Source organism: Camelus dromedarius, chromosome 36 (genome assembly GCF_036321535.1).
Source record: "Camelus dromedarius isolate mCamDro1 chromosome 36, mCamDro1.pat, whole genome shotgun sequence".
NCBI lineage: Eukaryota > Metazoa > Chordata > Mammalia > Artiodactyla > Camelidae > Camelus > Camelus dromedarius.
Window position 1 is genome coordinate 3,447,419 of NC_087471.1, and position 25,731 is coordinate 3,473,149.

At 43.5% G+C, this 25,731-nt stretch overlaps 1 protein-coding gene across 1 annotated transcript; it reads left to right on the plus strand.

Moving 5' to 3' along the window:
• Positions 1 to 357: 357 nt before the first annotated feature.
• LPL (lipoprotein lipase) lies at positions 358 to 23,592 on the plus strand. The gene is made up of 10 exons (XM_010986582.3): positions 358 to 637; positions 6,669 to 6,838; positions 10,936 to 11,115; positions 12,410 to 12,521; positions 13,312 to 13,545; positions 14,780 to 15,022; positions 17,087 to 17,207; positions 18,076 to 18,258; positions 19,608 to 19,712; positions 22,046 to 23,592. Coding segments are annotated over exons 1-10 (1,437 nt in total). The 5' UTR covers positions 358 to 549; the 3' UTR covers positions 22,047 to 23,592.
• Positions 23,593 to 25,731: the final 2,139 nt, after the last annotated feature.

Below are 25,731 nucleotides of genomic sequence, written 5' to 3' on the forward strand. Positions count from 1 at the left end.
AGAATCCAACAAAAGGGGGACGGGTTTAAGTATTGACAAGACATAGTTTAACAACTTAACTTCCCTTCCCTTAATAGAGAATTTCACATAAAACCATATAAACCTGTGTTTGGTGCTTGTGCAGGGGGGCCAAGAGAGCCAGACCTCCCCCTTGGAAAAGCAAATTGGCCTCATGGAGAAAGTAAAATTTCCCTTCTGCCCTTTCTCCTTCTTCTTGCTGGCAGGGTGGATCCTCATTACAGTTTGCTCAAATATTTGGAAGTGAATTTAGGGCCCTCCCCCCAACTTATGATTTTATAGCCAATAGGTGATGAGGTTTATTTGCATATTTCCAATCACAAAAGCAGCCGTGGAGTGGAAACAGGGTCACACTCGATTCCTCCACCTCCGAGGAAACCTGCCACTTGTAGCTGCCCTGCCTCCTCTTTGCAGGACTTGCCCTGCTCCAGACCGCTGCTCGCGCCTGCTCCCGCCTCGGGCTCGCTCGTTCCACCGTCAGTCCGCGCTCGCGCCCGCGCCCTGTGGTTCCTGCAGCCGGACGCGCCCGAGATGGAGAGCAAAGCGCTGCTCCTGGTGGCGCTGAGCGTGTGGCTTCAGAGTCTGACCGCCTCCCGCGGAGGGCTGGCCACCGCCGACAGTAAGTTTCGCGCGGAGACGGCTCTGTCTTTGCTGAAGCGGCTCCGTGGCCACCTGCACACGTTGTGAGAATGGGAAGGAGGAAGTAGGAAGGGGCTGCGATGCGCGCTGGAGGCTCTCCTTGCCCGATCGCCGTCCCCGGGAAAGTCACCGGGGTGGGATCCGGAAGGGGCACGGGGGAATTTCTCCCTCTGATCTCTGTGGGGCGTCTCCCAGCTCCCCTTTCTCTCTCTCTCCCGGGTTCCCGCGCTGTCCCCTCCACCCGGGATGAAGACGAGCTCCCCGGCGCCCTGGCTCGCCGGGACTGGTCCGCCAAAGCGAGTGCGAGGGGCGGGGCGAGGGAGGCGGGAGGACGGCGGTGACCTGCAGTAACCCCTCCGCTCAGAGGAGCCGCGGAATGAAAGGCCTGAGGGGCAAGGTGACCCAGGCTTGGCCTTGGCCGAAGCTCAGCCCCCGCCAGTGAGAGCGCTGACATAATGCGGCCGGGAAGGGGGTGGCGATGGGGGAGGCGGAGGGGAGGCGTTGACTGCATCTTAGAAGCACGGGACACTCAAGCTCTCCGGGTGGAGGTAGGAGGGAGGACCACCGCGGGGACGCGGAGTGCTGGGGACGCCGCGTTCTGCACGCACCGGGGTGCCAGGGAAGCTGTCCAGCTCCCACTCTTGCACGCTCCGCTTTTCTTAGCGCCCAGCAAACCTAGCGAAGCATTGACTTTCCTGGAAGCGACTAGCAGCCTGTGGCCACTGACTTGGAGGTTGCCAGGTTTGCACTTGGCTACCCTTACTGTCCTCCGAGCTAAGCCCGGCCCCGGGCTCCCTGCCCCGCGGTGCGGTCGCGAGCACGTGGGGCTACTGGGCGCCGCGGGGGAAGCCACCGGCTGAACCCCAGCCACCGCTGGGGCGCCGCCCCCGCGCATCAGGGTGAAGGCGTCGAGGCCAGCTGTGAACTTCTTTATTGCAGGGAAGACGATCGCCCAGCCCGAGACCTGCCCACAAGAGAGGCAGCCTGTGTAACTTGAAGCTTGGTTCAGTTAACACACAGCCGCAACTAAAAGGGCCACTGAAGCAAGCCATAAAAAGAGGCAAATTTTTCTCTTCCTTGGTGGAATTGCAGTGAGGGCGCTGTCCCCTGGGCGTGCTTTCAGACTGCACGTCCGCAGGGGTTCAAGTTATAGCCGGGTCGGTCCCTGATTTTGCAGCGAAACGTTTGTTTTATTTCAGCGCTGAGTTGTGAAATAACATTTTTGATAGACTTTAAAAAAAAAAGTAGATTCCATCAAACTGATTGGATAAGAGAAGTATCCTTTCTGTCAGATCAGTTTGGGAACACCAGAGTTTCAAGTAAGAAAGCCTCGGGGAGGAGGGTATGGCTCAGTGGTAAAGTGCATGCTTAGCACGCACCAGGTCCCGGGTTCAACCCCTAGTACCTCCATTAAATAAGTAAATAAATAAACCTAATTACCTCCCCAAAAGAAAGCAAAAGCAACAACAAAAAGAAAAACTTAATGAAGCAGCATGCGCCCCTGGATAGTTTTACAATGTCCAAGAAAATGGTTGGAACAAACTCCAAATTCTTATTGCAGAAAGTGCACCGTAGGGTAATGTTGCTTTGACCAAAACAACAGACACAGATATGTGCCACCCACAGCGTACGTTCTGGCGAGGCTCCCTGGGCTGGGCAGTGTCACCTGTCTGAGTTCTGTTTCCTCGGTTCTGAAATGAGGAGTTTGGATCAGACTTGAAGTTCTCTTAGGCCCTTCTAATTCCTTACTCCTTGATGTGAATGGACACGGGTGATGAATGAATTCAGCTGGATTTTAACCAGCACGCTTTTCCTGGTTGGAGATGCTTTGTAAGGGAGGAATCGTGCTGAAGTTGATTTGAAGTCTCATCCTTCCGTCCCACTGTCACTCTCTGCTCCCCGCCCCCACCTGTGTTATCACAGCAAATTTCTGCCCCTTTTCTCCTTCACATTTATGTAGGAATGTAAGACGTTCTGAGCAGAACGGTACACGTGTGCAGGAATCGTAGGTAGCACCCGCTCTGGGCTCTGGCTTGACTTGTTCATTCTCGATTTCTTTACAAGAAAAATACGAGGATACAGGCACTGCCCTGGGGCTCTTTGCTCTTGGCGTCCCCACGGCTTCTGCACAGCCTCATTAGGACACTTAAAGAGCCCAGTACCTGCATGTCCGTTTGACTGGCCATAGTGAATCTCTAGGCTAACGTCTGAGTGGAACATGATGGGGTGACAACAGTGAGGCAGAAGACACCACCTGCGCACGGAGCGGAGCTCAGCGAGAGTGGCGGGTTAATAGCTGAGTGAGAAGGTGGGAGGCCCCGGGAACACTGACAATGGGGAAGCTTCATTCTTTCAGGCAGGGTATTTTTAGCTCAGCTTTTCTTTTCCTGTTTTATTCCAGGAGGAGAAGTTGGGCTGTTCAGTTTAGGACCTCTATTTTTGCAAACAAAAATTTTTTTAAATAAAAATGAAAAGTGAATCTGATTGTTAGGTAAGTCAAGTGCATTGTCTTCATTGGAAGAGCTGACAACACCAATCGATTCAGTCAGATAATATTGATTTTTTTCCCCCAAATTTGTTCCCCTACCCACTGGCATTTTGACATTCTACAGATGCTGCCTGCATCAGTAACTATGACCATCAGCCTCAGAGAGGAGATGAACTGCTGATGGAAGTTCTTTAAGAGTGTGTGATTGTGTGTGAGAGAGAGGGGGGGAGAAAAAAGAGGAAGGAAGTACAAACGTCTAAGAGACTGGCATTACAATTGAGCTCTTGTCCCTCATGTCTTCATATAAACATCACTCTTGTGTATCTGATAACTGTGAACTGCCTTTAGAATATCTTTCCTGGGATTCTCCATGCTCTTCCTTTTCTGACAACAATAATGCACCCTCTATAAACTTACCTTTAACGTACTTTGCCTTCTCAGCCTGATTTCATCTCTGCGAGATATTGTTCATGTTAGGGTAAATTCCTTGTCTTTGGTTGCACACCTAGGTCTTCAGCTATCTATAATTTAGGAATAAAGACTACATAGTCAAGAAATGCATTAACTTGTTCACTTGCCTGGTGTCCCCAAATCTCCCCTTAGTATTTGATAAGAACAGGTTGGATGGTGTGGTGGTACTGATATGACAAGTCAAATTCAGAATAGAGGCACTTATAAAGGAAGGCACCCCCCCAACTATTCTAAGGTAGGCTTGATTTCTAAGGGGATCTGGTGCAAAGTCCTTCTCCTCTTAAAGGGATAAGGGCAGAGTCACTGTGTCATTTCCGTGTATGAAAGACAGTAATTTCCTTAGTAACAACTGAGTCAAATCCGTTCATCTGCCAGCCAGGAGCAACCCCAGTGTGTTTATCAGGACAACCAGACACACTGACTGACCCACAGTCAGGGTCCACCCTTCTCCCTGTCCCTTCATGGCTTGAGTCAGTTGCGTGAGGGCTGACAGGGGTTTGGAAAGCACACGCATCTTTAGACTGCCGAGGCATCCTTGAGGGATTGCAAATACCACTACTGTGGAAATTCCTGTTATACCACCAAAGAGAAGGAACGACTGACGAAGCGCCAGTAGCGCTTATGATTTCATGCATAGAAGCGACATAAAATTGAAAACATCACCTCGCATGCAGAGTGGTACTCTCTTCTTGTCCAAGGCTCATTATGCTTCCTGTAACTTAAAATGAAGAAGAAAATCCATGAAAAATGAAACAAAATTCTCCAGATACAAATATGCTTGAGAATATATGAATTCAAGAATTATTTTTTTTCTTCACAAGCTATGCACCCAACAGAAAATGTTGGTTGTGGGAAATCGAAGCTCTCAGTAAGTCACACAGATAATCTGATCCAAGATCTATAGATTGAATAGACTTATTCATAGAAATGCACAAAGCCAGCCTTAATAACTTCAAAGAATGTTCTTTGTCATTTCAAAACCACCAGCAACACCACAGCCACCATGTTGCATAATTCTAGGAAAAAATCGGCTAAAAGTGGCTGGTGTCCTCTGGAGTTGTGCAAGGCAACAATCTTAAATATTAGACAAATAGGTGGTGGGTGAGCTCTGTCTGCCAGATTATTCGGCTTCTTTCTGCTTTAGAAATGTTGCTGATTGACCACATTAAAATAAGACTAAGAGAGGAAATACGAGTTATTTGATGTTGAGAGGGGTGGGAGGGGGTGGAACTAATTTAGTTTTCAATTTTCTAAAGCGCTTTCTAAAGATAAAAGAGCTTCTTGGGCAGAATCTGAAAGCGGAGTCAGATTTTTTAAATCTACAATATTTTTTTCCCATCAGATAAACAATAAGGCCATCAGAGTGCTTGCTGGTTAGGAAGGAAAAGGAAGACCCACATCCTCAGATAAGATGAGAGGTAGAGCATATTCTTGATGGGTGGGTGGATTTCAAGCTCAATTCTACTGGGTGGAAATGAAAATCAATAGTCTGTCACAGTCTTTTATTTGAATAAATTATCTTAGAATGTTTAGGTGCTAGAGATTGTGTGTGTGTGTGTGTGTGTGTGTGTGTTCAACTTGTTGCATAATCACTTAGCAAGTAACCGCAATATTGTTTCAGGAATTTTGGAAAATAATTAAAAAGGGGAAAGTGACCAGTCCTCAGGTAATTGTATTATAAGCTTGATTCCAACGCCAATGTGTTAGCTGTCCTTTATCTTTCCTATGTTTATTTTCAGCCTGACTTTTGCAATGTTATTTGAAATGATGGATTTTCAACTTCTGAGTTTGTAAAGAGAGAGGAAGCTTAGATTAAGAAATTAGAAGCATTTCTAAGCAAACTCAGTTATCTTCCGAAAGCTTTAAATAGTGAAGTCTAAAATGTGCCTACCTTCTTATTGTGAATAGATAAGCTTTTTGACGTTTTAAACTTGACAAGAAATAAGGTAACTTTCCTTAATACAACTTCTCTTTAGTGTGCTTGCTTTGTAAAAGAGGTTGATTTTATTTGTAATAAAATTTACCTCAAGTGCTCACTGTGACAGTATATGCACTGTCTACAAATACTTTGTGAAGATTTATCAACGTTGACATTTATCGTCCAAAGAGCCCAAAGATCGACCAAAGGTCTCTTTCTCTGCTGACTCACTTTGGGATTTACTATGAAGGACCAACACGAATTCTTTCCAAAAGCACCTTTACTGTAGTATTTTAAGCTTTGACTTTGTGTAAAGACATCAGTGAGAAAAGAAATATTGGGGAAAAGAATTAAGCATGGCTCATACATGGCACAGATATTTCTGAACAACCCGCTAAATGACTTTTAAAAATAATTTGAACTGCTGTATCCTGCCATGAGGGTGAGAATTATTTCATGCAAAATCTTCCCCGTGCTTCCAAATTTCCTTATTGCTAAAATTAAAAAAAATAATCGTACCAGTGAAAAGGAAACAGTCTTCCGTCAAACAAGCTGTGTTGTGTCATATTCTGCAGGAAAGCGTTCCTTTGATGCCATCAGAGATTTAAAGAGGGTGCAATCGTATATGAAGTAAGTGGAACTATACAACACGAGAGTCAGGAGCCAGTGTTCTCCAGAAGAATGAGCTTTGACCTGGAGCCGAAAGACCCTGGTTCTGGTCCCCCGTCTCTCTCCCCTATTAGCAGCAAAACCTCAGCCAACTCACTTAAATTCTTATCTTGTGGGAAGATTACATTAACTAAGGAATTCCCAAATAGCCGTTCTCGAAATGGTATGCATCACACACACACACACACACACACCCCTTGGCTGAAGGAGAGCTGAGGGAAAGGATGGATGACACGGGGGAATTCACTACTGCTGAACTTGGTTATTTTCAGGCCGCCTCTGTCAACTTTGAGCACCACTGTGGGGTCAGTCATTGTCCTGCCATCCACATTTATTTTTTTGTTTTTAAACTTTAGAAACAACAATAGCATTGGTGGTGGTTGCCCGTGAACCTAAAACGTACTGCTCCAGCAGATAAAACACTCGGCCCTCCGATTAACCTCCTATCCAATTTTTCCTTTTCAGGAATTACGGAACGAAGTGATTTTATAGACATCGAAAGTAAATTTGCTCTGAGGACCCCTGAAGACACGGTTGAGGACACTTGCCACCTCATCCCGGGACTGACAGAGTCTGTGGCTAATTGTCACTTCAATCATAGCAGCAAAACCTTTATGGTGATCCACGGCTGGACGGTAAGAGAGGGGCTGTAGGAAGGAGCAGATGGCCGTGGCCCAGGCACTCTGCCTGGCTTGCTCTGGTTGCTGGGAACCCATGATGGGCGTTTCTGATGGCTTTGCTTTAAAGCTGAGCGAAGGCAATTTCGGCTCGGGGTGGGGATGGAGGAATCTGAAAGACCCAGGGGTCCAGGGGTACAACCTCCAGACCGTGCTAGTCTTCATTTCGCCCTGGTCCCTCGTTGGTGCCCTCAGACCAGCCACTCTCCTGTGAGGCTTTGTGCAAGAACAGAGCAGAACGCAGCTTGTCATTTAGAGAAACTGGGGGAGACCCGGCAGGATCTTAATTCTCCCAGCGCATCGCCGAAGTCCTCTCCTGAGGAAGACAGCCTGAGAGAGTGAGGCGAGGGCTGGGGGCGGAAGGAGGAGTGGGCTCCGGTTCTGGCTTTACCATTCGCCAGTCTGGGATGTGGATCCAGCCACTTCCCATCTCTGGGCCTCTATTGACTGAACTTAAAACAATGAGATTAGGCTGGAAGTCCCTCCACTCCTGACGTCATCCAATTATAAACGTTAGGGAGCTTTTCTAGAATGAAAGAAGGCGAACCAGGGAACTGTCATGCAAGATAACTTAAAAAGGTGAAAACTGTGGTTAAATGTACTTTTAAAGAATATAAATAAAGTAGTTCTCTCTGAATACGCCAGATAGTCACTGTACATGGTGCAGGTCTTAGCGACGACTTGAGTTGGTTTTCAGTATTTTCAGCCCCTAGTGATCAGACCTTATTGCTTGTTAAAAAGGACTTTTATAAAATTGATGCTTCAAGAGATACCCCCTTTCCATTATGTCAGAGTTTGTGAATATGGTAAAGGATATTAAATTCTAGAGAGGTGAATTAGTGAATGACTGACACACTTCCAGTCATGTTTCTTTTCCTACGTAACTTAAGTGTCTTTGCTATTAACAGTGTGAGACAATTGTTACAACTTTTACAGAGATGAAGGCAACTACTAACAGAATTCGCAGGGATGATTATTTTAATAGAAAGCATCTATCTCCTAGAGTCAACAAAGCAAATTACATATCTTACAATAAAATTACATATTCCAACTCCTAACATAAATATTTTTATATTTTGAAAAGGCTTAAATTAAAAAAAAAAAAGGAATCTTTGGTGGTTTTAGAGGCATTCTGATTGTATATAAACATGGCTTTTCAAAAAAAAGGTTAAGCTAAATAAACATTTATATGACAGAAGTAAATCGAATATCTCGGGCATCTCAGTCTTATTCTTGAGAGAATTTTATAATTCAGGAATTTTTGAAAAACACATTCTCATACTAAGGTGGCGTGACTAACTGGTATCAGTAAAGAGTGCCAGCTTCTACCATTAGCCCTGCTGCCCGGTGAGCCCACCTACATCCTTCTCATTGTGTGTCCTGACATTTTGAGGCCACTGGCTGCGGGACGAGGTGGCATCCTACAGAGCTGGTCGCTCTGTGCAATAATTCACCCAGCCACGCTGGATAACTGATCCCTGCCTATTCAGTGAACTCCCGGGCTGGTTCAGTGGGACCACCCGGTGCAGGGGGCAAGGAGGGGTTCAGTTCAGCTGCATAGCGGAGAATCAAAGATTTTAATCATTGGTACTGATTTAAGGATGCTCAGAGGAAATACCTTTTCAGAGTTGAAGAAGGTGGGTACTCGGTTTTCCACCCCTTTGTTTGGGGCGCATTACGTTGAATTAACAAAGAAAAGATTAGATTCATTGTTAGGCAGTTAACAGAAGTTAGCAGTCACTGGAGGAGGAAGTTGGGAAGTTGGGAAGTTACTTGCCCTTCGACAGACTGTCCAGCCTGGAAACCCTGAGAGTACAGAAAAACTTATAATAGGGGCCAAGAGCAAACAAGATTTTCCTGACTTACCTGAGGGAGGCAGCTCAGGCCACAGGACTAGGGGACGTGAAGAGGTTCTGCAGTTTGTCATGAGAAACCCAAAGGAATGCTTGGCATGTAGTGTGCACAGGACACATCCCAGAAGGCAGTTTGGACACAGCTGTCCTGGAGCTCGGCCACCTGCTTGTGTGGAAGTACAGGGTTCCAATTGTGATGTTGGAGGTCCTCAGCCCCGGCTGAAAGGAGGGAAGATTAACGTTGCATTCTGAAGAAATGACATCGTCCTCTCTGAAAAAGCAGCTGCACAGGGTGGCCAGCCCTCAACCTCCCAGAGGAGAGTAAGTGGGGCAAGGACCAAGTCCCCAGGGGTTTGTGATGGGTGGGAACCCCAGCTGGTTCCCTCAAAGACCCAGGCTGCACCCACCTGGAAGCAGCCTCACTAAGACATGTTCAGAGAAGATTCACACATGGTCCTCATGGGCTAACCTCACCTTTGAGCCTTTTCTTCTTTGTTTCCTCTTCAGCCTTCAAATAGCTTATAGAGCTAGCACTTTATGCCTGCAAGTAGATTGGGAGCGAAAGTCGTCACAAGAAGAAATTTAGGAGGTGGAGAGTAACTTCAGGATCATCTGATTCTGACCCCTTTGTTTTGTAGGTGGCTTAGTAAGATTAAAACAAATACCTGTGTTCACAGAAGTCATCAGTGGCAGAGCTGGGATTAGAACCAAGATCTCCTGAGTCCCAGGCTAGCTTTTTTCTTCCCCTGAACACAGCAATGTGGTGGGAAATTGTCCAGATTTTTAGCATCAGGAGTTGAAGCGAGAGCTCATGTTTTAATAGTTTTAGCCTAGAAAATAGGCAAAGTGAAATGGAAGCATGATCTGAAAGAACCCACTGTCTAAGATCAAAGTCTCAGATGACATCCCTCGGTTTGGGAATTCAAGTCTTTACTTTTTCTCCGGGTGTTACTCTAAAACGCATGCAGGTTTTATGGGCTCCCCCTTAAAAGCTGCCTTAAGGATGGGTTTCAGGCCCTTCTGGGTCAGTTGAGTAACCTTTACTGCGGCTACAAGGTGGTCTGCTCTCAGGTCATATCAGGAGCAAGTAAGATACACAGCAAGGTCCTACCATACAGCACAGGGGACCATGTTCAACACCTTGTGATGGCCTATAGTGAAAAAGAAGGTGGAAAGGAATACATATATATGTATAAGTGAATCACAACTTGTGATTGTAAATCACAATTTACAACATTGTAAATCGACTGTACTTCAATTTAAAAAAAAAATAGGAGTGGGTATATTTGGGGATTTAAATCAGATTGGTCCTATGTACAAGTTCCTGGCAGAGTGGTGTGGAGTCTTATCATCTGAATTTTTAAATGTGTTTCAATTATTTTAAAGTGAGCACCTTCACAAAGGTGTCCAATGTCTCCTCTCTGATTGCATAAATTGAAATCCTACATAGAGTTCTTCTGACTTTGAAGTTGGGGACCTTTATCAACAAGAAGCAAAGAATTAACAGTTGGCAGTCAGCTTATCTCCAAACAGGACCACTCCAAAAATTTAGGAAATGTGATTGTTAAATCCAGTTAACTTGCACTCTGATAATCTGAGAGAATTGTGGAAAAGTCTGAGCTGAAACTAATGTATTAAGTGATTGCTAAACAAACTTACTTTCTGTTAGAATACATTAGTATGTTTAAAACTTTTTTTTTCGTTATCACATCAAAATGATGTAGGTAAATCACTCTTTCTAAGACAGAAGGGCATGCTCATCCCCCAAAATAATTCTGTTGGGAAACATTTATCAGTCCAACGGAAAGTATTTAAACTGAATTTCTTTTAAAATAGTCTGTAATTCTGTTGAAGATTTTTATCTTATTCAGATTGAGCTTTCTTTTTAATACTAGACATTATTGACATTTTACTGGATTTATAAAGCATGCCTTTAAGATTAAAAGCATTGGTAACCCCCCATCTCCCATTCCTGAGCTCAGCACCTTCCTTCTTTGACGCACTCAAATTTGCCTCAGAAGGGGCCCGCACGGGCCTCTGAACACTCTTGCGCTTTGGTTTCTGTATCTGAGTCAATGGGCTTCCTGCAGGGTTTTTGTTTTTTGTTTTTTGTTTTTTTCCTGTTTAATGTAGGTGCATTGGGCTGACTCTGTAACACGTGGTAGGTGGGTACTTTAAGAACGCTTGTGTCATCCTCTTCAGGTGACAGGAATGTATGAGAGTTGGGTGCCCAAGCTTGTGGCTGCCCTGTACAAGAGGGAACCGGACTCCAACGTCATCGTGGTGGACTGGCTGTCACGGGCCCAGCAGCATTACCCGGTGTCTGCGGGGTACACCAAGCTGGTGGGAAAGGACGTGGCCAGGTTTATCAACTGGATGGCGGTAAGGCTGGGGGAAGGAGCCTTGTATGTCCGAAGCAGATCTCTTGGTTAGAGCTGGACAAACGGCTGGTCTTTGTTAGCCACTGACATTTTCTGGGTCAATTTATATCTTCAGAACAAGCATGGACATTATTTTATAATTTAAGAGTTTTTGGAAGACATTATTTTATAAGAATGATAGAACTATAAAGCCCATGAGGCGTAGTCCTGCCCTGCCCTGTCCTTTGATATTTTCACGGTGAATAGATTTGCTGAGACCAAGAACCAAGTGGGCAGCACAGAAAAAAGCTTGTTATCTCAGGGCAGAGGGAAGATGTGTCCTGCCAAGTCCTTCCCTGCCAGTTGGCCGCCACGTGGAAATTGTATCCTGGCTCTGACCTGTTAGAATACTAATCTCTTGGATGAAAACATTAACACTGCTTATTCCTTAGTGTGGATTAAGGAGCCAGATTTTTGCTGAGGATTAGGGGAGCGATGGAGTTGAGCTTGGAAGAAAACAGCAGAGAAATCTGTAGGGTGTGAGGGGGCCGAGGGTCAGGAGTTCACTCACTTTGGCTCTCTGAGGTCATCTGAAAATTACCTTTGAAAAGTATCTTGGGGAAGATTGAAAGGAAGCTAATACGCTGACAGGGCCAAATTATTTAAGTCAGATGCCCAGAGGTGGAAAAAAAAAAAAAAAAAGAAAAAAGAAAAACAAAAACAACAAGCTATGTTTATGGGGCTAATCATTGAAAGATAAAGAGTTGTTTTCTTGACTCTCTGATAACCAGGAGAGCACACTTGGGCAAATCAGATACCTCCCTGGACCTCTGACTTCTCATCTGTTGAAGGAGGAGGCGCTGGACAGTGTGTGTCTGAGGTCCCTTTACCCTGTAACATTTTCTGATTTTAGGTCCTTGCTTGGCTACCCTTAATAAAGTGATGCAGGGTATTTAGACTGGGGATAACACGTTAAAATTAAATACATTTGCGTATGTATATGTGTATCTCTGTATACACAGTTATCTATCTATAAATAGATACATACACATATACAAATGTTTCCAGATGTATAGAAATTTAGATTTCCATATATTTCTAGTTCAGATGTATGGAAAAATCTTCTGGTTTAAATATGTTGTTAAGGAAAGAGAAAGTCTCATCCCTTTAGTATATATTCCTCTTATCGGTAACAAAATGAAAATAAGTAGAATTTTCAGTTGAAAATTTTGGAAACAATGTATTTGTCTTGTTTCTTTTAGCAATGATATTTTGCAAAGAACTGTAAACCCCTGTTTTCTTTTCCTCTTCCAAAGGATGAACTTAACTATCCTCCGGACAACGTCCACCTCTTGGGGTACAGCCTTGGAGCCCATGCTGCTGGCATTGCGGGAAGTCTGACCAATAAGAAGGTCAACAGAATTACCGGTAAGAAAGCCGGGCCATGTCTCTACCACAAAAAGAACTGAGACGCCTGTCATTCTGAAAGAGAATCAGAATGTTTGTCAAATACCCGTATGTGAATAGTACTCCTCTGGGTGAGCCTGGCCATCTGATTATCTCATGGGAAGGCTCTTTTTCTGGAGGAAGATCAAATACAGGCCCTTGTTCTCATGGGCTTACCATCTGCTGATGGTAGAAGAGAAACAGGGCAAAGTTAAACACAGAGAGCCCAGGGCTGTCTCCGAAAAGCCAGTTTCCATCCTCCCTCTGCTCTGTACTTTGTGTCGTGACACATACAAGACTTCTCACATCAATACTGGGGAAAATTTTAAAAAGGACCAACAGGATGGGCCATTTGGAAATAGGAGGACAGTCATCCAGGCCAGTGGTGATAGATGGTTTTTCCCGTGAAGGGAGGACGAAAGAGCCTGAAACTTATGGTGACGGATGGATTTGCATGACATTGTGACACGATTTAAAAGCTTTCTAACCAGGTGCAGAAATAATTTAGCAAAGGGAATCAAGTCATCCTGAGTGAAGACTTATTTCGTGGCTAGTTTAAGAAATTAGCCAAATTTTGTCTGAGAAGGAGCTAGGCCTACTTTTACGAATCTCGGTGAAGATCCAGTTTCTATTAGCATAGGAGCTACTGAGAATCTATGTGGCTGCCAGTTACGGTCAAATAATGAGCCATGGAATGTGGAGGAGAGACTGATGGAGACTAAAACTAATGGGAATTTGAAAATCTGTGAGGACTCTGTGTTTCCCTACGAAGGCCTGGACCCAGCTGGACCCAACTTCGAGTACGCGGAGGCTCCGAGTCGGCTTTCTCCGGATGATGCGTACTTTGTGGACGTCCTACACACGTTCACCAGGGGGTCACCCGGCCGAAGCATTGGGATCCAGAAACCAGTCGGGCACATTGACATTTACCCTAACGGAGGCGCTTTCCAGCCGGGGTGCAACATCGGGGAAGCTATCCGTGTGATCGCCGAGAGAGGTTTTGGAGGTAAGCATAACTTACACGTTCGCTGAATGTAAGTTTTCTTCTTAACTCTTACTGACTCGGTGTCCCACCCGTTCTCCACAAGGATGTGGTTCGAACACACACATTTGGCCGAGGGATGTTCCAGAAGAAGTCTGTCCCATTCAGCCTGATCCTCTTAGTACTTCCTGTGGTCAGACACACATTCCACCTTCTATTGATTGTGTTGTAGGCTATATTGAACACTGCCCTTGTAGTCATAAGGGGGGAAAAAAGGTGATATTTAGACAAGAAAACTGCACTGCCCTTGAGAAAGTGTTATCTGGCCACATGGTAAGCTTTGAGCACAATTGCAAAACCAGTAGAGTTAGCTTCAATTTTACTGAAAGTAAAGGATGTGTTGATTAGCCTAAATTTCTTTTGCCAGCCTTTTAAGGAGATGCACAAATCAGAAACACATCGCCATTCTCTAACAATGAATATTCCAGATTTTTGAGAAGAAAATAAAACTCAACATGAACTTTTAATATTTACTTTAATAATCTTATTAATCAACATGAGCTTTTAATATTTACTTTAATAATCTTGTTAATCTTGTGTTAATTTGATGATTTGTTTTAAGGGACTTTGGAATACTTCATGGACAGTGGGACCTACCTGTGGTCAGTATGCTCAGGTGTGCTGGGCATACGGTATAGAATTTATAGCATCATGTAGCTGTTTTCAATTGTTGTAGAAACTTATGGTGACAGATGGATTTGCATGACATTGTGATTATTTCTATGATGCATTTAATGTAAAAATCATTGGCAGTGACACATCACTCCATTACACATAGAATCTATGATAAAATACTGTCAGTTTAATAATTATGCCCTTTAGGATGTGGTTTCTAGAAGTACGTTTCTGGAAGCATCTAGAAGTATTATATGCTTTCAATATAAGAGAAGGGCATGATAAACGGGGAAATCAACTTCCAGCTTAGATGTCTCTTATTAAAGCTTCATAAACATACTCACATATACAAGACAGCAGAAATGTTCCGTAAATTTGCAACATTGACACTCTTGGGGGTAGAGGAGGAGCTGCCACCAGGAATACGTCCTTAAATAGGACCTACAACCCGGGAGTCACTGGATGAGATCATGAGGTCATTTGATTCTAACGCCACACCTGCACTGTTTCAGGAAGGCAAGATGAAACGCCCCTTGTGGACTGCCACGGGATTGAAATGTTCTTTGTGTCTCTTTTTCCCCAGATGTGGACCAGCTAGTGAAGTGCTCCCATGAGCGTTCCATCCATCTCTTCATCGACTCTCTGCTGAACGAGGAAAACCCAAGCAAGGCCTACCGGTGCAATTCGAGGGAGGCCTTTGAGAAGGGGCTCTGCCTGAGCTGCAGAAAGAACCGTTGCAACAACCTGGGCTACGAGATCAACAAGGTCAGAGCCAAAAGAAGCAGCAAAATGTACCTGAAGACGCGCGCGGAGATGCCCTACAGAGGTAGGCTGGGGACGGTGTGCGCGGGAAGGCTGACTTGCCCCCACTTCTTTTAATCACGCGGGTTGCATCACGTGTACTGATTCTGCTTGTTGCAACAGAGATGCTAAAACAATGTTACTAAACTCAGCCCTCACGTGCGTTTCTGTTGGTAGAGAGGAAGTTGTACTGATCCATTTCACTGATGCTCCTGATTCCCATGGTCACTAAGGCCCAGGGCACGCGTTCACTGCCCTGTGCAGCAGCCTTGTTTGCCACCACCCTCTGTCCTTGTGACCCTTAGCACAGGCTGCCGCGTCTGTACACAGGCTCAGAGTTAATTTGAAACCGTTCAACCAGGATCAGCAAACTGTGGCCCACGGGCCAAATCCAGCCCGCCACCTGCTTTTATAAATAAAGTTTTATTAGAACACAGATACAGATACACTAATTCATTTCTGTGTTGGTTGAGGCTGCTTTCGTGCCACCACAGCAGAGCTGAGTATGACCCACAGAGCTTGAAACATTTACTGTCTGGCCCTTTGCAGGAAAGGCTTGCCTGCTCCTAAAGGTTGCTTTACGTGAAAGCAAGAACCACCAGCATTTTACAATACAGCTGTTCCTGGGAGGAGAGAAGACACTCAACCTTCTAAGATAGTCCAGTTTTTGGCATGGATTTGTTGACAGTTCAATTTCAAACTTGGCAGCTTGTTTAGAGCAAGGCCTGCAGGAAGTGAGGGAGGGAAGGAGAGGAGAAAAATCAGATGGATCTGGAGAGACAGACTAAGATCAGAAAGGCTAGCGTATGTGGAGTCCTGGTGGACACAAGAGGGACGAGAGGGCATTTAAGAACAGTTCCCCAGGGTCAAATATGTCTGATACAGGCACCCATTTTTAAGGTGGCTTGTAAGAATGGAGGGGTGCGTATGGTGGCCCAGAGGTTTGGAGCACCTGTAATACAAGGGAATCTTGTCAGCAAAGAGGGAATCCTTAGGCTAACCCTGACTTTTCGGAAAGAGGGAGTGTGTGCGAGGCGCAGAGGAGACCACAAGCTCCTGAAGAGCTGGACAGGGCTCACTCGTGCCCAGACGTCCTCATCCGTGCTCTCTGGGGCATTTCCGCAATCCGGGCTTCCCCTGCACTGGTCCACGGTGATGCCTGCAAGGGCTCCGTTTAACCCAAACTGTTCCTCTTCATCCTTTAGTAGCTGTGAGCCGCCTCTCTTATCCCTTAACCCCTCTCCAGTCCCATCTCCTTGGGGTTTCTGGTAGGGATGGGGAGAGCAGGAGGAGATGTGGAAGTTTAAGTACCTGCTTCCAGAAGCCCTCCCTAATACAGAATACTTCAGGAACTGGCTGTCTTTACGGCCTCACTGATGATTTAATGAAATGAGTTTTGTTGTGAGCTATTTACCGACTCTGTGCTGGACAGTGGGGAATAGAGGACACACATGATCCTCTGACCCTCCAGGAGGTCAGACATGCCCTTGAAACGTGAAGAAACACCGTTACATACAATGACACAGTAGCAAATGCCAAATCTGCTTGGTCCAGACACTAAGGGGCAAGACGGCCGAGGAAGGGTGGAGTTCATGGAGAAAGCTTTGTGGGTATTTTGGCCTCTTGGTTTGATCTTCTTAGCACCCCAGCAACGATGACTGCTTTCTTTTTCTTTTTCTTTTTTTTTTTTTTTGAAACTGTTTTGTTTTGTTTTGAGGTTTATTTGTTTGTTTATTTAATGGAGGTACTGGGGATTGAACCCAGGATCTTGTGCACCCCTAAGCACGTGCTCTACCACTGAGCTACATACCCCACCTCCCACCTGATAACTACTTTCTAGGACTACCTAGCAATTCGGATACACCTGGATTCCTCCTGCCCACTGCAACCATACTTTTCTGCAAGGGAGCAGAACTCAAGATCTGAATTTTCTAGTCGTGAACACTGTACAGACACGAAGAAATCTTTTCGAGCCACACTTGCGGCCACGTGCGCATATAAGTGTCAGTTGTTCAGAATTGCCTGCTTCCTGGGGCTGTGGTGTTTCCATAAAGACTGATCAGAGCACGTCCTGATTTTCTTCCTACAGTCTTCCATTACCAAGTAAAGATACATTTTTCTGGGACCGAGAGTGTTACCTATACCAACCAGGCCTTCGAGATCTCTCTGTACGGCACCGTGGCCGAGAGCGAGAACATCCCCTTCACCCTGTGAGTAGCCACGCGGCATTTCCTCTGGCATTTCCTCCGCCTCGCGGGTCTATCATGGCCCCGCTAGCTGCCCTGCCCATTGGTCTGAGGAGCAGAAGATGCGCAGGACACCTAGAAAAAGGCATAGTCAACAGATGTTTTATTTTTAAAGCTGTCTGGCAAAAGATGTTCATTGGAGTGGCACATACAATAGCATACGTTAGAAGCAAACTTACGTGTCCAAAACTGAGGCAATGGTTAAGTGAACTGTGGCTTAACAAATCAATCCAGTCTCTAAAAATTGTGATTTTAGAAAGCTAGGTAAAGCATGGCAAAAAGAAGAAGGGAAAGCATGAAGTCAATAAAGAAAGAATCGATATGACTGAAAAATTGTGCTGAACACTGGAATTTGACACAACATTGTAAAATGATTATAAATCAATAAAAAATGTTTAAAAAAATGAAATAAAATAAAACTAAAAAAAAAAAAAAAAAGAAAGAATCGAGAATGGTATGTAGGTTACCACTGTGACCAAGTGACCATGCGTTCACAAATCAATACAGACTGGAAGGGAATATATGCAAATGAAAATAATGCCTCTAAATGATCGACTTAACGCATTTTTTTCTCTTAAGAATTGTGTTAAATAGTTCATATCATTAGGAGAAAAGCTGGAATACGTTAAAGGAGTGTTGAAATCTTTTGAAATATACTAAATGCCATTAACAGTCATCTTGTGTATTTTGATAGACATTTTTTGCATTTTTAAAATATCGCCCAAACAATAAAGCTCTTTACCTCTTAGGAGGAAGAAAAAGGGGGGAAAAAAGCAAACCCTAGTTCCCAGAACTAACCAATATGTTGATCTTTTTTTTTATTATTATTCAGGCCTGAAGTTTCTACAAATAAGACGTACTCTTTTCTAATTTACACGGAGGTGGATATTGGAGAGCTGCTCATGTTGAAACTCAAATGGATTAGTGACTCATACTTCAGCTGGTCAGACTGGTGGAGCACCCCCAGCTTTCCTGTCGAGAAGATCAGAGTAAAGGCAGGAGAGACCCAAAAGAAGTAATTAAATTAATTTTTCTCTGTTCACTTTCAACTCACTCTAATGTCACCTAGAAATAGTTATTTCTGGAGCCTCCAACATTCAGGTGAAACTTCAGGAAGCTTTGCCTTTAAAACAATATTACCTGGATAGTTACACTTATCATTTCTTAGGAGAATTATTTTATTACCATACGAAGGGAGTAATAGTATTTCTGCATTGCATGGAAAGAAAACATAAACCTTGAATTGCTACAGTTATTGAGTGAGAGCTGAGATTAGAAGTCAAGAATCTCAGCTTCTTGGAAAAAAAGAGACTGTGAACTCATCAACAAAAGAGAAACAGACTCGCAGACGTAGTGAACAATCTTATTGGTTACAGGGGAAAGGGGGCGGGAGTTTGAGATTTATAAATGTTAGCCACTATATATAAAAATAAATTTTTAAAAAAAGTTTCCACTGTATAGCACAGGGAACTATATTTACTATCTTGTAATAACCTTTAATGAAAAAGAATATGAAAATGAATACATATGTGTATTGCATGACTGGGACACAGTGCTGCACACCAGAAACTGACACATTGTAACTGATGGTACTTCAATTAAAAAAAAAAAATCTCAGCTTCTTGTGAACACTGTTTCCTGCAAACGTAGAACAGTTATGCTGAGAACCTCAGGGATGCGACCTCGACATCCAAAGATTAAAGCCAACCTCTTCAAGGAGGGGGAAATTCCAAGAAAATCTCATCCTGTCTCCCCCTCCCCACTCCACATACATTTATAAAATGAATTGCATAGAGAACCCTATTGGATTTTAAGGTTTTACACTAAATATACACTGGTTTTGCTACCTATAGTGTCCCATGATTGGAAGTGACAATGACCCTTTAAATTAGGATTAATTTCTTTTTCTCTTTCATCATTTTCTTTTATAACCAAAGAGGGAAAACGAGAGAGATTGTGGAGGGAGAGGCTACACAGAATATTTGTTTCTCCAGCAGGGCCCGTGGAAGGCTGGTTTGCGAATTCCCTGATGCAGACCCTAAGGGGTGGTAGAGCTGATCCTGTATCATCTTTTGGTGAAAGGCTGGTGATTTTCAGCCTGCTCCAGGCAGTTTGCTCGCCTATATTGATCAACTAGCCTTATTGCTGAACAGTGGGTTAAGCCCTCAACCCTCTGATTCAGACTTGCTGCTGACCAGAATGGCCAGAGTATAAACAGTTAATTATTGGAAATAACCAAACCAATCAGCACGATCATGTGGCATTTAAACAGCCCTGAGCAAACCACTTAGTTTTGAGCAGTTGGGTTTTTTTTTTGTTGTCGTTGTTCTAATACAGTGTGTTCATGTCCACTGTCTTCCACAGGGTGATCTTCTGCTCCAGGGAGAAAATGCCTCATCTGCGGAGAGGAAAGTCACCTGTGATATTTGTAAAATGCCACGACAAGTCTCTGAACAGAAGGTCTGGCTGGTGAGCATCCGGGGCTAAAGCTGCCCGGGTATCTCGAACTTGTGTTCCGAGGGATGTGGCTTCATGTCCTTCACCTCTGAACTTCGGGCTTGATCTGAGCCTCCAGCTGGTCTTTCTTGAACGTTTTGGATATGCGCTGCACCTCCATTTGCTTTTGGCAGTCCCTCCTCTATTTTCTTTCCCTTTCCATCCTCTCTGCCAGTTCTGACCATCCCAGGTGCGCTTTTTAGATTTCATTTTACTTCTTGAACGACCGCAAAATCTTCCCTTCTACTTTGTCCTGTACCGCAGCCCTGATCCCTTTGCAGACCCCGTGTGCAGAGCACACGGGACAAGTTAGTGGCTGTCACTGTGGCTGGGGGTGCAGCTCCTCCCAGGATGGACCCCGGTGGGGTGCCAAACTTCAGCTGCAGCCAGAGTCCTTCTTGACGCTCCAAGGGCCAGCAGATTTCAGAACACAGAGCCACCAAGCATCCGTCTCAAAACCCCCGAAGATGGAAAGCTGGTGGATGTAAGAGTTCAAGGGACGGTTCTCTTTCCCATCTCAAAGCAGCTGCCTGGCTCTTGTCTGCCTGACCTTTACGGCTAATCCACTTGGCAGCTGTCAGTTGAATCTTTCCAGAGCGTCAGTACTAAGTAGAGACTGAACATGTGACCTTCCCCATCCCCTCCGGAATTCCCAGAGTATCCCTCTTTCATTCCTCCCCTCCCGCCCCAGCCAAGTACTCGTGGGTTATAGGGGGAAAGCGTACTCTGTATCATACAAGTGACACAAGAAACAGTGGGAAAAGTTGGTTACAATGTCATCTGGAGATAGAAAAGCCACTTGCTTTTGGTCTATCCTCTCCCAGTTAGATTTATAGACAAAAGTACAGAATAAGAATTGACTAATCAGAAAAAGTGTATTAAAGACCTTATGTGGAATATCTCTCTTATTTTTAATTTCTTTTTATTTTATTTTGTTTTTATTTAACTTTTTTTTATTGAGTTATAGTTATTTTACAATGTTTTGTCAAATTCCAGTGTAGAGCACAATTTTTCAGTTATCCATGAACATACATATATTCATTGTCACATTTTTTTTCGCTGTGAGCTACCACAAGATCTTGTATACATTTCCCTGTGCTACACAGTATAATCTTGCTTATCTATTCTACGTTTTGAAATTACAGTCTGTCCCTTCCCTGTTTTATAATATAATTCACCCATGGCTAATTATGGATGATAGCCAAATTAGGAAAAATAAGCAAAAAGAAAATAAAATCATTGTGATTCTCACCCAGGGACAACCCCCAATTAATATTTTAATTTATATTCTTTCAGACTTTATGCATATATAATATTTATATTTTTTAAATTTTTTACATAATGGCTTTATGACATATGTACTCTGAGTGGCAAGATGAAGCCATCTGGATTAAAAATATTAATGTAAGAACACTCAAGGTAAACTTGAAATGGAGAATTGGGGCAGGTGGAATAACTGAATTTTTATCTGAGTGGAGACTGTTCTAAGAAGTTCATTGCCGCGATTTTCCTCATCACAAATCCGAGGCAATTTCACGTTTGCTCTAACTCCTGGAAAGTGACCCCTTTATGAAGTTTCACACGTGCGTTTATGTCCCGTGCAAACGCACACAAACACACCTGTGCGTGCATTCTCCCCACGTCATCCACAACTTTAAATCTATATGTGACTTTCAAAACAAATCTAGGAAAATTAAGAAATAACTCCTGCTGTTGACAAAATATTTCTGGTCATATTATTTATATCAGTTATAAGACTGCATCTGAGACAGTCTAATGATACATTCTTTGTCAGATGATAAGATTACTGAGAAAACAGATATTTAGGGAGCCTTTTGTTTTTACATGTGAACTTTGTCTAGGAGGTAATTATGAATCAGATTATTAACCTTCTGCAGTTTCTCGCCTCTGTGACTAAATTAATCAATCCAATAAAAGCTTCTCTTTCATCTTCAGATATAACTCTAAAAGTCTTCTACGGTAAGAAAAGAAAAAATGGGCATTTTATTTAAAAAGTGTTCGAAGTAAGAAATCTTCCTAAATTTTGAAATCCTTAGGCTCCGTCCTCTGAAAATGATGCTCGTTGTCAGGACGAGGCTAAGTAAATCCTCGAGTGTCTTTCATTCCTGTAAGCCTCCCACTTCCTCTGAGCCATTATCCACATTTGCCCTGGGTTCATTCTCACAACCTTTGTCCCCAGCTTCCAGTCGAATACCTTCCTGTCACGAAGGTGGCGGGGTTGGGGGGGGAGGGTTGTAAAACCCAAAGCAGGTAATAATTGCCTTTCTTCCTCTGCTTTTTCTCAGAAACTGGGCGAACGTACGGAAGAAAGAGCGGCACATGAATTCTGTGAAGAATGAAGTAACTTTTCCAAAAGATGCCGGAGCTTCGGGCGGTTAAAAGTGAATTTTCCTAAGTATCAATGCCAGCGATAGCCTTCTTAGTTATTTCAGGAGACGGTCTCAGATACTACAAAGTGGCTAATTCAATTTAGTGGCCAACCAGCACAGTTTCCAACATTAAGAGAGAACAGATACGAAGAACACGGCATTCTGTCCTCTAAGAAAGAGATAAGAACTGTTTGGGCTCGTGGTAAAATAGTAAGTCCTCTTTATGTAGTAAGTTTGGCCAGAGCCTAAAATTGATTAGAATCTCATCCGTTAATTGGAGTCCTGCATTTCCTGGACCGATACCTTCTCGAAGCGTTCTCAGTCAAAATATAGAGCGTGATTATTTTGTGGCGTGAGTCAGACCCATTCACTTACCTGTCAAGACACCTACGTTCTTGGAATGATTCTCCGCTTGCCACTGGGGTGTAGCTCAGGAGTTAACCAGGAACTGGTGACTTGGAGAGAAGAATGGAGAATGGGGCTGATGAAACCCTGAACCTTTAAACACTCCCTGTGGTTGGTTGCATCATAACCAAGTTACAAATTAAAGGAGATATAAAATTTAGATCAGTTGCACCTCAATGGGCTTTGCAGTTTATTGCTCAGTCCTTCCCCTTCCTTTTCTTGCTTTGTCTCAAGATTATATTTTAACAATGTTCCCTGGGTCGGCGTTTAAAATGAGCTGGTTATCACCAGCTGACACATAATTTTAACTATAAAGATAATTTTGTTACCAGATTTTCCAAGTCACAGTCACAGATTTGAAGTCCTTCAACATACGATGGTTACTATTCAATTTTAGGCTCATTTCAGCCATGCTTCAGTTACACTTTGAGTATGTGTCTTTCTTCCCTGGTTTTGATTCAGAAGCTATGTATTCAAGGTCAAATTTTGCATCATGCAAAGTCCTACCAATTTTAGACAAAGATTGTTTTGACTAGGTAAAGAAATGGAGAAGTTACTGGGACATATTCACAGGCAGTGCTTAAAACCATCGCAAGCAATTAGAAGAACCCTCAGTTGCTATAACCACATGAAATACCATGAGAATTGTTGCTTCTAACAACTAGTCGAGAGTGAGTAAACAATTATTTATAAATTAGATCTCATGTTTTCAGAATGCTTTTCTATATATTAATGTGCAGTGATAAAGAAATCAAACATCTCAGAGGCTATAGCTGGGAATCCAAACTGTCAATGTGTGTGGGTGTCTGAACACCGATTCCCACACATGAAGCCCCACATGTATGATTACTCCTCAGCGTGGCTTGGCAGGTAAATGACCATGAGACGTATCGGAGCACGCTGGAGTAGAAATTGTTCCAGTGGTCCCAGACACTCAGCCCTCCGTCTGAGAAACGTGGTGGTGCCCGTCCAAAGCGGGACGGCTGTGATGATTGACATTAGCCAGCGTGGAATGAATTCTCTTTAAAAATAAAATGTTGTGCGATTTGTTGTTGGCATCCCCCTTCATTGTTCATTCATTCATTCTCTGGATTTGGGTTTTGAACAAGGGTGTATGTTTCAACTTAGGAAAGCAGGAATCAGATCGGTGGACGGCCCTGGGCGCTCTGGCTTTACTGCGTGTATCAGGACCGCTTTGGCTTTAAATGTTATTTATTAGCTGTAAATATGTGTGTGTGTGTGTGTGTGTGTGTGTGTGTGTGTGTGTAAAGGGAGGCTGTACATACTGGAGAGGTCGTTGTGGCTATCTGCATTTATAAACATTTGGTGCTAACTTTGTACGTGTTCCTATCAGTGATGGTCTCACTGAGCCAACTTACTCTTATGAAATAATACAATAAAATGGGCTTAAAAAACTCCACAAAACCTACTTACCTATGTGAAGAAATGGACTCTGCTTTTAATAAAATTGACAACATTTTATTACACTGCTAAGTCATTATTTTGTATCATTTAACCTGCCTAAAAAAGAAACTTATTCTTAGGGCCGATTCGTTCAGCAAATTTTTACTGAGGAACCACTATGCTTAGTAAAAAAAATAAAATAAAAAAAATATATATTTATTTCATAGTGCACATTATATTTTATTTTTTATATTTATATTTATACAAAGTCTTAAAGATCCTTTACACTATAGAGAAAAATGATATAGGATTTTCACTAAATAAAATGCACAAGACTTTCCTTCCCTGCTGGAGGCTTTTCCACAAGTAAAGTGTTAGGTTCATATAAAAATATCTTTGACCATTTTCTGGAACACAGTGTCTCTATTTTTGAGTGCTAATTATTAGCTACAAAGTGAGTGGCATTTGTGCAATAAAATGAAACATTTGGGATGGGAGGGTGCATTTTTTAGGCCTTAGCTTTGGGTTGTCTTGATAATGAAAAAGAATAACGGTAACGGCCCATCCACATAGCTAAGTACTTAGCACTTAGCACTTAGTACTTAGTACTTCTGCACCAATTTCTAGAGCACGAATTGCCCTTCTGGGACTCAGAAGGGCAATTGGTTTAACTCCCCAGCCCACACATTCTTCATTTAAAGTACGATCCGAGGAAGCAGATATATTCCAGGGACTTGCCCCACACCACGCTGCTTCCCCTTCTTAAGTGTGTATGAAGGAGAAAGTAGGTGAGAATTTACTTATTCCCCGTCATTCCATTTCTGTTAAGAGCAATCACTCCGGGCTCCAAATGCCTGACCAGCCGCACGCCCAGACTCCTGATAGCACGGAGTTTGTTTATTCCTGCTTTGGGTCCTTTTTCCAGGTTGGGTGGAAGCCAGTGCCAGGGCTTCTAGACTGCAGGTGGCAAACCGAGTCAGCCAGTTCCTAAGCTTCTTTCTGCGAGAAAGTAACGATGCTCGAAAACACTAAACAACAGACAAACATGATTTCTGAGGAAACTCCTGAGGTCTGTTGACGAAGAGTGATTTTTTAACTCCTTTATTGTCGTCTGGTTCCTGTACAGCAAACTGCACATATTTTAGGTGCGCAATTTGATGAATTTCGATAGACGTATACATCCCGGAAGCCACCATCGCAATCCAGACAGCTTACATTGTCATCACTCCCCAAGAGGTGCGATTTTTGAATTCCCAGTTTATCCCTTCCCACCCTCTTTACCCCCAGTAACCATGAGTTTGTTCTTATGAAGACAAATTCTTTAGCTACCATGTTCCCAGTCTGTGCCAACGGCCGATTCCATTTCTCCTTTTTTTTCAATCTGGACTTGGCTGGCCATACTGATCATGGAGTTTTGATCTCAATAAAATGTCAGATGATTAAGGAATACGGTCAATAATATTGTAATAACTTTGGATGAAGACAGATGATTACCAGCATTATCACGGTGATCATTTCATAAGGTTTGCAAGTATCAAATCACTATGCAGTAGACCCCAAGCTAACACAATATTGTCTGTCAACTATATTTCAATTAAAGAAGTGTCGGATCATGAATCTAGTGAATGTGGTAAAAACATACAATAAAAAAAGCAAATTAAAAAAAGGCAAAGAATTGGAGGGAGAGAAGGAAGGAAGGAGAGAAGGAAAGAGGGAAAGAAGGAAGTTTACAGAAGTCACCTCTATTCTCAGTTGACAACCTCCTTGTTACTTGGCCTTTGGGTTTTACAGTA

Excerpts from the sequence above, each read along its gene's own strand:
- LPL (XM_010986582.3), top strand. The coding sequence starts at position 550 with ATGGAGAGCAAAGCGCTGCTCCTGGTGGCGCTGAGCGTGTGGCTTCAG. Across the intron at positions 6,839-10,935 it reads TGGTGATCCACGGCTGGACG|GTGACAGGAATGTATGAGAG; the intron begins GTAAGAGAGGGG and ends CATCCTCTTCAG. Across the intron at positions 17,208-18,075 it reads GAGAACATCCCCTTCACCCT|GCCTGAAGTTTCTACAAATA; the intron begins GTGAGTAGCCAC and ends ATTATTATTCAG.